Here is a 17,223-nt window from a genome sequence, read left to right on the forward strand (position 1 = left end):
CAAAGTTTCCTGTGTTTCTCTCTCTAAAAGTTTTATGTTCTTATTTTTCTTCTTCATCATTCTTATTTGTTTCATATTTTATCTTCTTCATCTCTAAAAACATCAAAGTACATAACCAAATGGTCAGTGCACAGAACCATTCCCGGTACAGAAGAAAATTCCCAGTTCAAAAGTGTCCAGTATTCAACCAAATGGCCAGTACACGGAACAATTTCCGGTGCACAAGAAAATTCTCAGTACAAAAATGTCTAGTACATAGCCGAATGGTGAGTACACAGAACAATTCCCGGTAGACAAGAAAATTCTCACTACAAAAATGTCTAGTACATAACCAAATGGCCAGCACACAGAACAATTCCCGGTACACAAGAAAATTCCCAATACCAAAATGTATAGTACATATCCAAAAAATGGCCTGTACACTAAATAATTCCCGGTACACAAGAAAATTTCCTTGTACAAATTCAAGAAAAACTACCAAAAATGAAGAAATTTGTTGAGATTGGAAAGAGATAAGAAATAAATCTGGAAAAAAGAACGAAATTTGTTGAGATTGGAGAGAGAAATTTAAAAAAATTGGAGAGATAAATATGTGTGGGAGAAAATAAAAAAGAAATAAGAAATAAATCTGGAAAAAATAACGAAAATGGCAAGTTGGTAAATTTTGTAATGGCAATTCTATAAATTCGTGGACAGTACAAGGTTTAATGTCAGGTGCGTCAGACTATTTTTCAAAAATTTTCGCATTTCCCGGGAATTTTTCGGTGGCAATTTTGTAAATTTATGGAAAGTACACTGTATGATGGGAGGCGTGTCAGATTAATTCTCAGAAATTCGAGAGTTTCCCAGAAATTTTTCGATGGTCGTTTCGTAAATTTCGAAAAGAAGAAGGGTGTTTCGGAAATTCCACCCCCACCTCCTGACCATTGGACCTGCCCCTTATTCTTTTCCTGCAGTGGACCTGCTTCTTGTTTTGGGTCAAGGATGGGGCCTTTTGCCCAACCCCTCAAAAATCAACTATACCTCTCTCACATGAAAACAAAGCTCCACAAAATAGCTTTTACCAGGGCACCCCCACAAATGTATGGATTTGATGTATTCATTGTCCATGCTCTTATAAGGAGACGAGGAGAGAGAAAGAGAGAGAGACTCGTTCTTCCCTCCGGATCCTTCATCACGCCACCTTTCTCTCTCTCTCCTTCTCTCTGCAAGTGAGATTCTTTCCAATCAATTTGTATATCTAAAGCCCCAAATTTATCCGCGAAAAAAAAAAATTTTCTTCTCGGGTTCTCATCTTCTTATCTAGATCTTGCAAATATGTTTGAAACAACTTCGATTTACGATTTTTATCCTCTTATTCGCCTCGTTAACGATGACTGAATAAGATCTCATTGTTTTCTCAGTTCTTCAAAGGATCGGATACAGATTTCAATCATGTCAATGTCGGATTCTGACTCGTCGTCTCAAGGCGGCGAGTACAAAACTTTCAGACAAATTAGCCGAGATAGTAAGTATTTTCATTTTGCCAAATTTCTGATATTTGAAATTTTTGTTCGGATTTCTGGATCATCATAGTAATTGTTTTATTTTGATCTCTTATTGTGAGGGTTATGTCTATGTGTTTGATCTCTTATTTTGTGTGGTGTTCATAAGTTTCTTGACGGTATAAACACTAAAATTGTTATCATTAGTTATTTGACAGGAATTCCTTATAGGAAATTGATCACTTTATTTATAGCTATGGTTCTAAATATGATAATAGGAAATAACCCTAACTCTTCAATTTCGAAAGTTTCATAATTTGGTAGAAAGCAACTTTTAAGGAGTTTCTTAGATGGAAACCAGGCAAAAGGCAATAAAATTTAATATTTCGCACAATATTGGAGGAATGTTGTTTTGTTTTATTTAGTTCTGTAACTTGCTTTGGTGTGCTCTTAGTTATTACCAATTCACTAATTTTCTAGTTAAGATCTTAATTTGAAACTTTAGTGAAGTACCACCGTGGTTGCTCGTGGAAAAGATACGATTAAGAGAAAAGGATTGCATGTCTATACCCTAACTTTAAGTGCAACGTGATGTCTCGAGGTTGTGTCATCAGGTCCTTAACGTGAAAAATATGTGTTGATTGAATGTGGCGGAAGTAGCAGTTCTCTGATTTTATTGAATCTTTTTATTTGCTTTGATAATTGATAGATAGAATGTATCTTGGTCCAATTGATATCATCCAGTGGACTTATGCCATTTTTTAGGGTTTATATCTCATTTCTCTACAGGTAGTGCAAGAACATTTGCATTTTATACCATTTGTTCACAATTTTTCTTTTATGATAACTTGAGAAAAAATCCATTATCCATGGGGAACATCATATTGGAGCATTTTGGTTGTTGCTTATTCAAATCTCTGTTAGCCGTTCACATGATGTATGTTCTCATGTTTTTCTTGTATGGATATGTTCAGGGTTGTTACATGAAATGCTTCGATCAACAAAAACAGGTGACTCAAGATCAACTTGGAAGGTATTTTAACATTGTCTTTGACACCTGATTTTTGGGTTTATTTTGTCTCAGTAGCCTGTTAGAGATCCATGCCTCTCTACTGTAATGATGTGAAAGTGACATCAGAGAACTTGCCTCACAGAACTCACACATGTCTTAGCCTTGAAGTTCTATTGTACTAGAATCCCTTGTCTATAGTAGTGATGAACTGTTGCTTCCTTCTTTATAAATTAGTGATGAACTGATGAAGTTCTATTTTAGCCTCACAGAACTCACACCTGATTTTTGGGTTTATAAATTGGTGCTCTCGTTGCATTTGTTGCTTCCTTCTTGTAGCATCTCTAGTGTATATAATGTATAAGAGTTCAGACTTTTCCTTTCTAAATATCCAAAGGCTGGATAATGTTACAAAATTTCGACATCTACTTTATAGTCTAATCTGTCAAATTTAACTGATCATGCAGGTACTCATTATGGACAAAGTAACGGTCAAAGTGATGTCTTGCTCTTGCAAGATGGCTGATATCACAGAGGAAGGAGTATCACGTAAGCAGCCAATGTCTTCTCTTAAAACCTTCAGTCCATCTTATCACTTCATGTTTGTTCTTATGCCATATGCTCTTGTCTAGCTTTGCCCTAGTTTACCATTCAGCAAATCACCTGGTTTTGAATTTGATGACCATGTTATGAATTGTTATTGAGTGTTCCACATCTTTAAACAAGATTCTATGTCATCTTTTAAACGAAAGCACTATTCATGTCATTATTTTGTAAGCATTTATCTGTTTGTCAAGAGTCTCTTAAGAGTTTCTTTAGAGGCTTTTGTCCTTGTCATATAAATTAATGAACCAAGTATCAACCATACCAAGGGATCTTCCTCATTCTGTTCCGTAGTATTAGAATCTTCTGATAATGCAAGGGCGTTACTTTGTTTTGAGTTGAAAATGCTATAACTTATTTACGGTTAAAGTGCTAATTTTGGTTTATTTTGTTTAATCTTACTTTTGAATGCTTGTACAGTGGTGGAAGATCTTTACAAGCGAAGGCAACCATTGCCCATGGATGCTATATACTTCATTCAGCCGTTGAGAGAGAAGTAAATCTACATCCTCTTCTTTTTTTAATTTCTGGATATATTGTTCATAAAGTTGTTGGAAATCCAACCTTGTTTGATAGTTTTAAGATGTGTAGTGTGCATCAGACTTGAATGACCATATATTCACTAGTTCAACTTCTGATCCGTAGAATCTGGAAAATTCTAGATCTGAAAACACTTGGCTTTTCCTAATTTAACCACAATGACTACAATTGATGACGATAAAGTGTCTGCATTTAACTATATATAATGATGAATGTGTTAGTGATAGATGATTTTAATGAGAATTACAATGACAGTGACCATGGCCACATAGTCGATAAACTAAATTCTAGTCTGAATACACGTATTAATCAACTTTTGAAGAAACTATGTCTTCGACGGGTGACAATTTTAGTTTCTAACTTATTTTTTGGTAACATGCAGTATTGTCATGTTCTTGTCTGACATGTCAGGGAGAGAGCCATTGTACAAGAAGTATGTGAAGGGTATCTCTGGAAACTTGTTTTTTTTCCTTTTCTTTTTGGTGTCTATCTAATTTCCAGTGACATGTTTCAGGGCATATGTATTCTTCAGTTCCCCTATCCCAAAGGAATTGATTAATCTTATTAAGAATGATACGAGTGTATTACCTCGCATCGGTGCATTGAGAGAGGTTTATCTTTTCTCTTATAATATTGGTTACTCACATCTGGGATTTTGTTTTTCTATTGGCAGTTAGGTTTCTTTTTAGGGGCTTGCCTCGGTATGTTCTTTATTTTTTCATATTATATATATTAGTGATTCCTTCTTTTTTTTGGTGGGGACTTGCAGATGAATTTGGAGTACTTTGCGATAGACAGTCAGGTACTTCTCACAGTTCCGATTATCCACCTTATTGATCTTTTTTCATGCGTAATTGTTTTCATACTTAAAAAAAAACTTCTTTTTTATGTGTAAAGTACTTGGAAGCCAACAAACGTCATTCTTATGGATCAAATTGGGTCTCCAATTTTTTTTTTTTTTTTGATCTTAACTATTTTGCTTTATGACAAGAACATAATAGATATGCAAGTTTTACAAGGGAGGTACTCGGGTAGTAACGAAGTGTCTGAACTGCAAATAACCACCAAAACAGATTGACCATATTACATATAGGAGATATTCAAAATAAAATAGAGTCTGTGAAAAGTTGCAGGCTGTTATTCTATACTGTCATTTGCTTTATTTTCGGAGTGGTTAACTCTTGTAGCGTGTTCCGTAATTTTTTTCTGCAGGGTTTTATCACTGATAATGAGAGAGCATTAGAGGAACTTTTTGGGGAAAATGTGGTGAATTCTCGCCAATACGATGCTTGTTTGAATGTGATGGCAACTCGCATAGCCACTGTCTTTGCTTCATTGAGAGTATGGATCTCGAAATTCTTTACAGAGATTCAGATTAAATAAGTTGGGCTATATTATTCTTCTAATTTTTTGTGATTGTGAATCTTTGATTCATGAATACTTCATTTCATATACAACAAGTAGGTGTAGATTGTAAGGAAATGGTCGTTATTATTCTTTTAGTCGTGACCGGAATCCAAGGCTCAATTTTAGTTGTGTTCTGATCTAGTTATGAAGTTTGAGCAGAAAATCTGTAAATACAATAGAAAACTACATGCATGCTTAAAATATAAAAGCGACTTTTGCTTATTATATCTATGAGGCTGAAGTACAAGAAGTTGCAAGTCTAAAACCACATTACTGTTTTTGTTTTCATGTGGTTTTGCTTCCTCCCCCCCATAATATTTCTTTTGGGAAGCGTGATTTTCGTGGTTGTAAAGCTACGTTCATCATCTTATCTTAAGCTTTTCCCTAACGATTTTGTGTCAAAACCGATTTGTCCATTCTACGTCGTGTCTGTTTTCATGTTCACTCTCCAAAGGCACGGGACAATATTTACTATGCGTCAAAAAGCATTCATTGAGGGTACCCACTTTAAGTTTATATCACTTCATTTGGAACTATAGGGCTTCCTTTTTATTTCAAAACCACCAATTAATGCTTGTTGCCTTATTACTGTTTTTGTATATAGCTGAACTTGGGAGTTTTTAATAATCAATAAATTCTTTTTCTTTTTTGTTTGTTTACATTTCCTCAGGAGCTTCCATATGTTCGTTACCGTGCTGCCAAGGTTGATGCAACCACAGTGACAACATTTCGCGATTTAGTTTCTACAAAGCTTGCTGCTTCAGTGTGGAACTGTCTTGCAAAATATAAAAGCAGCATACCTCACTTTCCCCAGACAGAAACATGCGAGTTGCTTATTCTGGACAGATCTGTGGACCAGGTCAGTCTGATATCCTCCTAAAATATGCGTACTGCAGACTCTAGATCAGTTTTACCTACTATGTTGTATTCACACTTTCAGATTGCCCCAGTAATCCATGAATGGACATATGATGCCATGTGCCACGACTTACTAAATATGGATGGAAACAAATATGTTCATGAGGTATGCTATTGTCTTGAAAATCTTCCTCTCGCAGCTTAAGTTTATTATGCAAACCTAATGTAAAATGTATTTTTTGTTAGGTTCCAAGTAAGACAGGTGGTGAGCCTGACAAGAAGGACGTTCTTTTGGAGGATCATGATCCTGTGTGGCTTGAGCTACGCCATGCTCATATTGCAGATGCATGTCTTTTTCTTGTACAACTTTTCTTTTCATATCGAACCGTTGTGGATGCATATTGATTGTTAACTTGCTTTACAGGCTAGTGAACGACTGCATGAGAAGATGACAACATTCATACAAAAAAACAAAGCAGCACAAATACATCATGGTTCAAGGTTTGTTCCATGTTCATATTCATCTATGATTAATTGTTTTTTTCCCCAAATCGGGGTCGACTGTTGATGATGTGTTATTTTGGTTGTTCTGTTCTGCTTTTAGCTGGTAGTCGAAAGTCGAAACAGTTGCCAAGAGGCCCAACACTTGAGTAAATTATGAAAAAAGTCGGTTTAATATGTACACTACTTGATTAGAGATGCAAAAAAGTTCCTTGGTTGATTTTGTGGGTATAAGTGTGCCCGTAAGTGGTCATTTTAACCAAGAACGAGTACATGTACCATTTGTTTATGATTATTCTCTTTTAGTAATTTTGGGTTCCTGCTCTGTTTACTGGTAAGTCGTAACTCATAAGAAATTTTCCTTTAGTTTCTCATGACTCACGAACCATGAATCGAAACTCCCTTGATTTTCTCTTTCGCTAGAAACCAAAATTAGTACCATCTTTAACGCCAACAACTTTACCATCTTCTTCAAATACCTACAAAATACACATTTTCTTTTTGTAACCATTTAACATTTTAACTATATATATGGACAGGGGGCAATTGGTTCTTAAAATCGTTCACTGAGTTGTGAATCGTGGGATTATTGAGGTTCTTCAGTGTACCTTAGTGTAAGAATATTGATTTAACAAAATAAATGTTGTAGATAACCATTTTGACTTGTCAGAACCGTGCTTGCCAGAAGAGAGTTCCACATAGCACAAGTGCACAACTAGGATCTTCGTCGTCCAGGGTTACTTTGTTCTGCACTTCTGTATTTGTATCTTAAGTAAGGTGCTGTATACCCCGCAACATCCTATGTTTCATTCAAAACCTTGAAAAACTTTTGATGCAGCAAATCTGGAGGCTGCACCCCATGTTCCTAGAATTTAATATGAATTCCTGGGAATTTACAGCCCACGCTGTATCTCTCCAATGCTATAGCAATTACTAGCATCTAATTGCATTAACAGGAACACAGGTTTTAAGCTTCAAAAAAGTCCATCCTTTGTCTGGGAAGGAATGACCTCTGATTCTGAATATAAGCCCCATTTTAGTACCATCTCTTGTGCCACCAGGTAGTTCCAAACTTCCCTGATAGACACATTTCCAAGCAATATGTCTAGGACATAAGAAAGTGGACTTGTTAATTTTGTTGCTTCTGAAAGTACTTACTTTCTTCACGGTGTTTGGATGTGTTGTCATGCAAATTTTAGGATTTCTCAATTAGCTGTTGGTAAATCGGTCATTTGGATGTAGTGTTTAATTGGGAGGCTTGGATAATGTGAAATTGTAAATCCAAGCCTCCCCCCTCTTTTGCACATAGTTTTTTCCCTTTTAATTAATTCAAATTAAAAAAAAAAAATCTGTCATTTGGATAAGAAACATATTATCGCTCAACACATCTATCACTTATAAACTCTTACCAGTTTTATTTAATCTGTTAATTTATTTTGTTTTTGTTCGTTTGATTGAGGACTCTTGAAAATTTTGATGTTGATCTATGCTAGATGTCTGTTTCAATTTTTTTATTTTTTTTATTTTTTATGTAAGTGCTACTTTAGAGGTCGATGATTCTTTAATTGGTTCTGATTGATAGAATTCATTTGCAGTCCTTGTTTTTCAGAATTTCCTAAATCAATATTGGACAAATTTTTGGTTGACATGGTAGAAGTCCCAGTTTGGGATGGTTTTGACCCAAATGTTTCTGCTGTACAGAGATGGAGGTGAATTGTCAACACGAGACTTGCAAAAGATGGTTCAAGCCTTGCCACAATACAGTGAACAAATTGACAAGCTTTCCCTCCATGTAGAGGTTAGTTTTCTTGTAATCAACATTCATGGATGATAGAAAATATATCATGTTTTGGTGGAGAAACTAAAGTTTCTTGAGGAGAATCTTATGTCCCTCCTGATGGTTATGATAGACCTGGCGCTGTTTTGATTTGGTAATATAGTCATTTAGCTTCTATTAAGTTAAAGTGATCTAAATTAAAATACAAGGTACATAGTCTGTTAAAATGGTTTACCTGCTACCTCTTCAAAGAGAATGAGCAACAAAGGAAGTCTGATTGCACAGACATGAAGTATTGTGTCGAGAGAATGCTCATCGGGTCTCTTTTTCTCTGATGCCATTTTAGTTGCTAACAGAACTGCATAATCTAAAGAATGGCAGATGACATTTAATAGCTTAGGACCCCTCTTAGTCTAGAACTTTGGAAGGAAACTGAAAATTCCATATTATGCATTTAAAGCTGTTAGCCTTAATAATGTCGCTAGTTTAGGACCCTGTTATATAAATAACTAGTATAAATATAATTTGAATAGTTAAAATGTTCAAATATTGTCCGGAACTTCAAGGGCCAGAATGCTGATCTTGGGCCATTGGCTAATCTTCCCACTGTGATGCAGATTGCTGGAAAAATTAATAGGCTTATCAGAGAAATGGGTCTTAGAGATCTTGGGCAACTAGAGCAGGATCTTGTTTTCGGGGATGCTGGGTCCAAGGAAGTAATCAATTTTCTGAGGACAAAGCAGGTGATCTTAATTAGAAGATTAGAATACAAGCGATGATTGATTAAACCGACTTTTATGCTAACTACTAAGTACTGTTTTCTTACATGATAATCCAAACACTTATCCTTATGCAGGATGCAAGTCCTGAAAGTAAGTTGCGTTTGATGATGATATATTCAGCCGTTGCTCCAGAGAAATTCGAGGGTGACAAAGGTTCGAAGTTGATGCAGGTACATCCTTTTGTCTGTAATTGACCTACTTACCATAGAAATAAAGTTTCTAAAATCCGTATGGTTGGTTGATGCTCCAACTAAATGTAAATGAAACCGGTTGACGAATACATGAACAAAATTTTACAGATACCTTGTTGGGAGGTCATTAGTAAGCTTCCATGACTAGATCAACTGAAATCTTCCAGAAAAAGACGAGATTTTCTCTTGTTCTTGAAATTTCCTATTCATTGGTTGAATGTGCACTTCATGCCTTCAAATCTTCTCCCTCTCTCTCTCCCTGGCTAAGTTGTTGTTAGGTGTGCCGAATTTCTTGTCAATTCCATGGGTCAATGTGATTTACTTTGTTTCTGTCTTTTCACTCCTTTGAATTGATTATGCAAACTGATTTCCTTAAACGCAAGCTGTTGAGATTTTATTTTTCAGTCAGTTGTGATTGAAACGACAGTATAAGCTTTTGGTCAAAAGAAAATTTTGTTTCACCACTAGGGTGGTCATAAATGGAATCTCTTATATTTTGTGATATTTGACTTATTCTGTCTTTCCTCCTTTCGCTATTTTTGTTTCAGCATTCATGTTAAATGATTAAGAAAAAATATGTTTCTATAGAGCATGCTGTAGTGAAGTAAGCTACAAACCAAATGAAATCTCAAATGTTTGGCATATAACATTTGTTGTCTGTATGTGAAGTGATTTCTCTTCTGTTATAACAGTTAGCAAGGTTATCCCAAGATGACATGAATGCTGTAAATAATATGAGATTGCTTGATGGAGGGTCCCCAGATACCAAAAAGAACTCAACGGGGTTTTCTCTCAAATTTGACGGCCAGAAGGTACTTTAGGTCCAGTCACCAATTTTTCAAAATCTATTTGCTCGATGCATACTTTAGGTCCAATCACCAATTTTTGTTTAAATTCCTCATTTTATATTAGAGGAAGCATGCAAATCGGAAAGATCGAACAGGCGAGGAAGAAACATGGGCACTTTCACGATTCTACCCTGTTATAGAGGTACGTTGAGCATTGAAGTTAGATACAACTTCATATTTCTACCTAGTTACTACATTATCCCCCACTTTTCCTATTATTATTTCGTCATTTTTCTTTATTTTGAATGACTTTCTTTTCCCTTATTTCGAAATTAATTTTATCTGACTTCTTGTAAAGGGCCCCCTTGATCCCACTTCGAGGGTCGTTTTACCAACCTAACTGGAAACTGCAGCTAAGTTTCAAACATGCTAGTGCATTCATTTCATGTTTATTTTGTTAACCACTTTCTCTATTTAGCGATTTAGGTTCATAAGACAAATGGGAAGCGCTCAACTTTATGTAGTATGCAGTTCACCAAAGATCTACCGTATTTCTAGGTCGTCTTCAACTTTGTGAAGTTGAGGGATAGATAAATAAGTTCCAAATAGTGGGGTTTAGCCGTTTAGGGTTCAACAGCCTATGTGGATGAGCAAAAATAGTTTTTCTCTATGGATTCAGCAGTCCGGTCAAAGTGGGTGTTGCTATACTTGATGCACACCTTTTGATTTGACTAAATCCAGGATTTGGGTTTTTCTCTCTTATTTAGTGACATGTGCACACAAGTAGTTTTCAGTGCATCAACTTCTCATATTTCTCTATCTCTATAATATTTTAGGAATTGATTGAAAAGGTAAGTAAAGGTGAGCTGTCAAAGACCGACTATGGATGTATGAATGAACCAAGTCCATCAATCCAAGGAACCCCCCAAAGTGCATCAGCTCGAACAACTCAAGGTCCAGCTGCTGCTCATTCAATGAGATCAAGACGGACTGCCACATGGGCTCGACCTCGTAGTTCTGACGATGGAAGTTCTAGGTAAATATGGTCGGCTTCCTTTCATTTAGTGTGCAGAATAAAGACACGACATTCTGTGAATTATGCACCATTTACTCATACATTCTTCGTGTTTCGTGTTTTCTAGACGTATCACCATAATCGGTGCTCCCACCTTGCCATTTGTATCATACCATAGTCGGACACCTTCCAAATGCTACTAGATTAATAGGTTAAGACCACTTTTACATGAAACTAGATACACATCTTTGACTTCTTCCTCATTCATGGAACTTCAGTTGATGAATCATGAAATTTCACGATCCATTATATTTAACTACTTCTCTTTTGTATCTTGTAGTGACTCTGTATTAAGGCACGCATCTAGCGATTTTAGAAGAATGGGGCAACGCATCTTCATATTTATCATTGGTGGAGCTACTCGGTCAGAGGTAATTGCATGCTCTCATGCTTTTCTTTATTTAATATGATGGTAATTATGATTCTTATCACATGCTCTTGGTTTCCAGCTACGAGTTTGCCATAAACTTACTGCGAAACTCAAGAGAGAGGTAGTTCTTGGTTCATCTAGTCTTGACGATCCCCCACAGTTCATCACGGTAAGAAATTTTTTACCATTTTCTGCAAACCTCTACAGCACGAGTTACCATCTTTCAGCTTAGAAGATCGGACTATATGTATAAAATTATATATATGTATATACCTTTTTTTTTTAAAACTTACTCGCTCACTTTTGCACGAGTTTTCTCTGTTTCATGATTACCATCTATACGGACCTTCTCTAGGCATAGAGAACCAATAGATGAGAGCTGATTGAATGTCTCTGTTCATTTAATCTTTTTTCGGTTTTGAGTTGCAGAAACTGAAAATGCTCACCTCAGAACTGTCAATCGACGATCTTCATATATAATAAAGCTGAAGTTGAAGCTCTTTACGCAACTTCCTTTGCTCCGTCAGTGTTTGCTCCGTCAGTGTTAGAATATTGGCATTCTGACATCTAATCAGTAGGTCAAAATGTGATCCATTAATTCTGTTTTGGATTAGTTCTTTTCTGTTCTCTTTGTAAAAATATTCAGGGAAACTGATTTAATACATTCAGTAAACCCTAACATGATTCGAAAGCAGAACAGGTGAGCCTGTTACTCTTTTTTTTTTCGGAAAAATTGAAGATGATGCAAATGGTGGTGAGACATTCATTGATGTTGTATATAATTATATTTACATGATAATGAGTGAAAAACTAAAACTTCAGAATTGTTCACAAAGAAACATTTATCTCTATTTGTTTGCAGAAAAATTACTTATCTTTGTGAATCTGGCTGACAAAACTTTTGAAGGTTTGTGAAATTGTTTGAGGTGGTCACTTTTTTAAAGGTCTGACATATTTTAAGATGTAGGAATTGGTGTTTGGAATCGGAAACTAACTTGGTAACAACGACACAAACTTTTGTTGACAATTGGAGGTTGGAAGTTTGAACATGTGTTACGAGAATAGTCCCACATGACAATAATGTCGAAACTTGTGATTGGATTTGAGTTGGACGGGTAACTTCATGTGTGTATTTGAGTGCGCTCTATATTATTAGTATAATCCATGAACACAAGATAAGAAGTACTAACGCCTGGACATGAACAAATGAAACAAAACAAACGAAACAGTTGTGAGATGAGAGGAAGACGAGGAAGTACTCGTTAGCCATAACTAAATCTTTTGGGTGCAATCAATATTATTGAACAAAGAAGTGGTTTTGTTGGTATTGTTGAACCTAATTTGGCACGGAATTCTGGTAGCTAAGATGTTATTGACCCTGAATACTAAACTTTGTCTTATTCCAAGGATGTGTGCTCATTTATGACATTTCTTTCGGTTGTTTAATCTTTTTCTTCACTAAAAGATGTGGTCTTGGACACATGGAACCACCTAGTTTTTCTTCTCCTTCAATAGGTTGAGACCTTCATTCACAAGAAGCTCTAGTTTTTCTAATTGTCAAGTTCATTTGTTTAAAAGGGGAAACCTGAGTGGTTATTGAAGTTGGTATAAATAATATAGAAGTAAGAACTCACCGACCTTACGGGTTATATAGCTTTTAGGATCCAAGATGTCTTTGATGTATCCGTGCCATGTAATGATATAATGATTATTGAGTCCATAGCCAAAGAAAAAGGGGAAACTTTCAAAGAGTATAAAAAATTAATTACTTGAAATCAAGAGATATAATAATGTATTCATTCACTGTTAAGAGAGTACTGAGTAATGTATAATCAAGAGGAGAGGATTTATTTTATCCTCATGTTACAAAATAATTCCACAGGGAGATGAGTCCATGAGGGATTAAACTGTTATACATTCAATAAGTAGTGTTCATGAGACAAGTCAGCAATTCAATTTTTTCTCATGAACACACAAGAATCTAGGGACTCATGTTTGTCACAAAATCAATATGGAAATATGAATCATTAGGTAATTATTAACATGAAATAATTACATACCTTTCTCCATTCTAAAGATTAGAAATAACTTTTAACTTGAACCAATATAAGTTCCTTTCTTGTATAAGATTAACTCCTTAATTCTCTACTTACTAGAAGATGAACTTGTATACTCTTTTCTCTTCTATTCTTCAAGCACTAGTGATGGAGATACTAGCTTGAGTTAATGAGCAAGAGCATAGCTTTCCATCTCATTCTCCATCTCTATTTATACAATTCTCTAATCCATCATAGAGTTTGTACAAGTTACTACATGGGTGTCATGTGTCCCCTTATGTGTCAAGCAACAAGTCTATTAGGTGTCATTAGATGTCATGATACAAGACAAGTGTCCCTTATGTGTCAAGCCACAAGACCATTAGGTGTCAAGACACAAGACAAGTGTCCCTTATGTGTCAAACAACTAGACCATTAAGTGTCAAGACACAAGACAACACACCTCATTAGTCTATACACCTCATGCTTATAGATGGGCTTTGTTGTCAACACATAGTTAGTGTCCATAGATTCAATACATGAATGAGTTTTATGAGCCCAACAAACCTTTAGCCCAATAAGTTTATACATGGTCTTATTGTATGGGACATACTAATGGGCCTTGTTCATGAAAATTGGCGAATGGGCCTTGCATGAACATAGCCCATGTTTACATTCTCCCACTTGGACCATACAATTGAAAACAAAATTTTAGGTTTTCAAAGATCATTTAAAACTTTTAGTAAATGTATTGGTTAAGGCTTAGGCTCAAAACATATATGCGCGCATTTAAAAAATAACTCCATTCATATCTAGTGAACACAATCTCATTAACAGGTAGGCTACTAGTGCGAGTCATAGCGGTTATATGTCTTAAAGCGACATATTTCCTTCCATGTACCACGTCATTAACAACTTCCTAACATTACCATTCATTGGAGATTAGATACAAAACCAAGTACACAAGTGATTTTGTTTCAATTCAGCTATGTCTGATTAAGACTATTCCTGTCTAATCAAGACTATTCTTGTCACTTTCACTCATTTCAATTGTGCACATATGAGTAAACAAGAATTTGGAAACATAACATTCATGAGATCTCAATTAGTATTTGTAGAAACTTACATACATATCAATCCACTACGATACAAGGATTACTAAGACCCATCGTTGCAACATGTTCCTTAAAGGTCTTAGATACCAAACCCTTAGTTAGTGGATCAGCTACCATACACATGGTACTAATATGTTCTACAATTACTGTATGTTTCCGAACCTCCTCTTTTACAATAAGATATTTGAGCTCAAGGTGTTTGCTTCCTCGTGAGTTCGAATACTTATCATTTTTAGAGAAGTATACTGCGGCAGTATTATCACAATAAATTCTCAGTGGCTTGGCAATAGAGTCGACAAGTCCAAGTCCTTAGATAAAATTCCGCAGCCATAAAGCATGAATTGTGGCTTCATAACATGCCACAAACTCAGCCTCCATTGTGCAAGATGCATAAATACTTTGCTTAACGCTTCTCCATGATATCGTTCCTCCAGCTAATAGGAACACATATCCAGAAGTGGATTTTCTACTATCAGTACATCCAGCAAAGTCGGAGTCTGAGTAACCTATTACTTCCAGATTATCTTTTCTTCTGAAAGTAAGCTTATAGTCTTTCGTTCCTTGTAAGTACCGCATCACCTTCTTTGCTGCTTTCCAGTGAGTCATCCCTGGGTTACTTTGGTAACGACCAAGCATTCCTACTGCGAAGCTAATGTCTGGACGGGTACAAACTTGCGCATACATAAGACTTCCTACTGCAGAAGCATAAGGAATACTTTCCATTCCTTTTTTTTCCAAGTCATTCTTAGGACATTGCATGAGACTTAACTTATCTCCTTTCTGTATTGGTGTATCAGTCGGTGCACAATCCTTCATGCCAAATCTCTCTAAAACTTTTTCGATATAGCTCTTCTGAGACAAACCAAGTAGACCTTGTTTTCGATCTCGAAAAATTTCGATCCCGATCACAAATTTTGCCTCATTCATATCTTTCATTTCAAAGTTCTTAGAGAGAAATTTCTTGGTTTCATACAGTAGACCAAGATCATTAGTGGCTAGGAGTACGTCATCCACATATAAAATCAAAAATATGAACTTACTCCCACTGACCTTCTGATATATACATTGATCAACAATGTTTTCTTTAAATCCGAAGGTCACAATGGTATCATTAAACTTAAGGAACCATTGTCTGGAGGCTTGCTTAAGTCCATATATTGACTTATTCAATTTACACACCATATGTTCCTTACTCATTTCTGAGTAACCTTCTGGTTGCTCCATGTAGACCTCTTCCTCTAAACTCCCATTTAGAAAAGCTGTTTTCACATCCATTTGGTGAAGCTCTAGATCATAATGAGCCACCAAAGCCATAATGATTCTAAATGAGTCTTTTCTTGATACAGGCGAAAATGTATCATGATAATCAATGCCTTCTTTCTGAGTGAAACCTTTTGCAACAAGTCTGGCTTTATATCGTTCAACTTTGCCTTTAGAGTCGAGTTTGGTCTTGAAGACCCATTTACACCCGATTTTCTTACACCCTTCAGGCAATTGAACCAGATCCCAGACTTTGTTCTGTTTCATAGATTTCAACTCTTCATTCATTGCATCAATCCATTTAGAAGAATTATTGCTATTTACTGTTTGTGAAAATGAAACTGGATCTTCCTTACTTGTCCCAATGTCATATTCAGATTCCTGAAGATATACTAAATAATCAGAAGAGATCGCAGACTTCTTTATTCTCTGAGATCTGCGTAACTCTATTGGATCATGAGATTGTGGGTCCATCAATTGTTGTTCACTATCAACAGTTGGATAGTTTTCATGAGGAACAACAATATTTTCAATAGGTAAGGGTATGGGAACAGTTACCCTTACTTCTTTAATAACCACATTTCGTGGTTCAGTACTCCCACTATTCTCATGATTCACAAGGAATCTTGCATTTCCAGTTTCAACAATTCTAGTGGTATGGTTAGGACAATAAAATGTATACCCTTTGGATTTATTAGGGTATCCAATAAAGAACCCACTGATAGTTCTTGAGTCCAATTTCTTTTCTTGTGAGTTATAGATTCTAGCTTCTGCTGCGCAACCCCAAACACGAAAGTGCCTTAAACTGGGTTTCCTACCAGTCCATAACTCAAAAGGAGTTTTAGGAACTGACTTACTAGGAACTCGGTTTAAGACATATGCAGCAGTTTTAAGAGCTTCACCCCATAACATAATGGGTAAAGTAGAGTTGCTCATCATGCTCCTAACCATATCCATTAGAGTTCTATTACGCCTTTCAGCAACACCGTTCTGCTGAGGCGTTCCTGGCATTGTATACTGTGCACAAATGCCAAGCTTTTCTAGGAGTTTAGCAAACGGACCAGGATGTTGTCCCGATTCGTCATACCTTCCATAATATTCACCACCTCTGTCTGACCTGATGATTTTCACCTTTTTATCTAATTGTCTTTCAACCTCAGTGATAAAAATCTCAACAACAGTTACTGCCTGAGATTTATCATGTAACAAATAGATATACCCATAACGTGAAAAATCATCTATAAATGTGATGAAATATTTCTCTCCACCAATACATGCAGTGGAGAGAGGTCCACAAATATCAGTATCGATGATCTCAAGAAGTTCTCTGCTCCTTGTGGCTCCTTTCTTGGTGTGTGTTGTTGTCTTTCCTTTTATACAATCGACACACATCCCGAAATCGGTGAAGTCTAGGTTTGACAAAATCC

General features: G+C 35.9%; 1 protein-coding gene and 1 pseudogene across 1 annotated transcript; one reads left to right on the plus strand and one right to left on the minus strand.

Moving 5' to 3' along the window:
* The first annotated feature begins 1,018 nt into the window (after positions 1–1,018).
* LOC147537239 (SNARE-interacting protein KEULE-like) lies at positions 1,019–12,224 on the plus strand. Its single transcript, XM_086642545.1, has 22 exons — positions 1,019–1,211; positions 1,404–1,507; positions 2,459–2,517; positions 2,961–3,042; positions 3,517–3,592; positions 4,019–4,069; positions 4,151–4,247; positions 4,406–4,438; positions 4,849–4,977; positions 5,714–5,902; positions 5,984–6,067; positions 6,148–6,246; positions 6,326–6,402; positions 8,104–8,200; positions 8,797–8,922; positions 9,036–9,131; positions 9,845–9,964; positions 10,065–10,142; positions 10,777–10,976; positions 11,296–11,386; positions 11,465–11,554; positions 11,815–12,224. The coding sequence occupies exons 1-22, from the start codon at positions 1,033–1,035 to the stop codon at positions 11,863–11,865; spliced, it is 2,208 nt and encodes a 735-aa protein (XP_086498671.1). The 5' UTR covers positions 1,019–1,032; the 3' UTR covers positions 11,866–12,224.
* A 2,330-nt stretch (positions 12,225–14,554) lies between these two features.
* On the minus strand, positions 14,555–15,217 carry LOC147537240 (secreted RxLR effector protein 161 pseudogene; annotated as a pseudogene).
* Positions 15,218–17,223: the final 2,006 nt, after the last annotated feature.

Source organism: Eschscholzia californica, unplaced genomic scaffold (assembly GCF_041429995.1).
Source record: "Eschscholzia californica isolate CP2 unplaced genomic scaffold, dmEscCali1.0.p SCAF_5, whole genome shotgun sequence".
Taxonomy (NCBI): domain Eukaryota; kingdom Viridiplantae; phylum Streptophyta; class Magnoliopsida; order Ranunculales; family Papaveraceae; genus Eschscholzia; species Eschscholzia californica.

What these genes read in the sequence shown, in the direction of transcription:
- LOC147537239 (XM_086642545.1), top strand. Translation starts at nt 1,033, where the DNA reads ATGAAAACAAAGCTCCACAAAATAGCTTTTACCAGGGCACCCCCACAA. An exon ending in CACAGAGGAAGGAGTATCAC is followed by an intron (nt 3,043 to 3,516) that starts GTAAGCAGCCAA and finishes ATGCTTGTACAG; the next exon opens with TGGTGGAAGATCTTTACAAG. An exon ending in ATTCAGCCGTTGAGAGAGAA is followed by an intron (nt 3,593 to 4,018) that starts GTAAATCTACAT and finishes GGTAACATGCAG; the next exon opens with TATTGTCATGTTCTTGTCTG.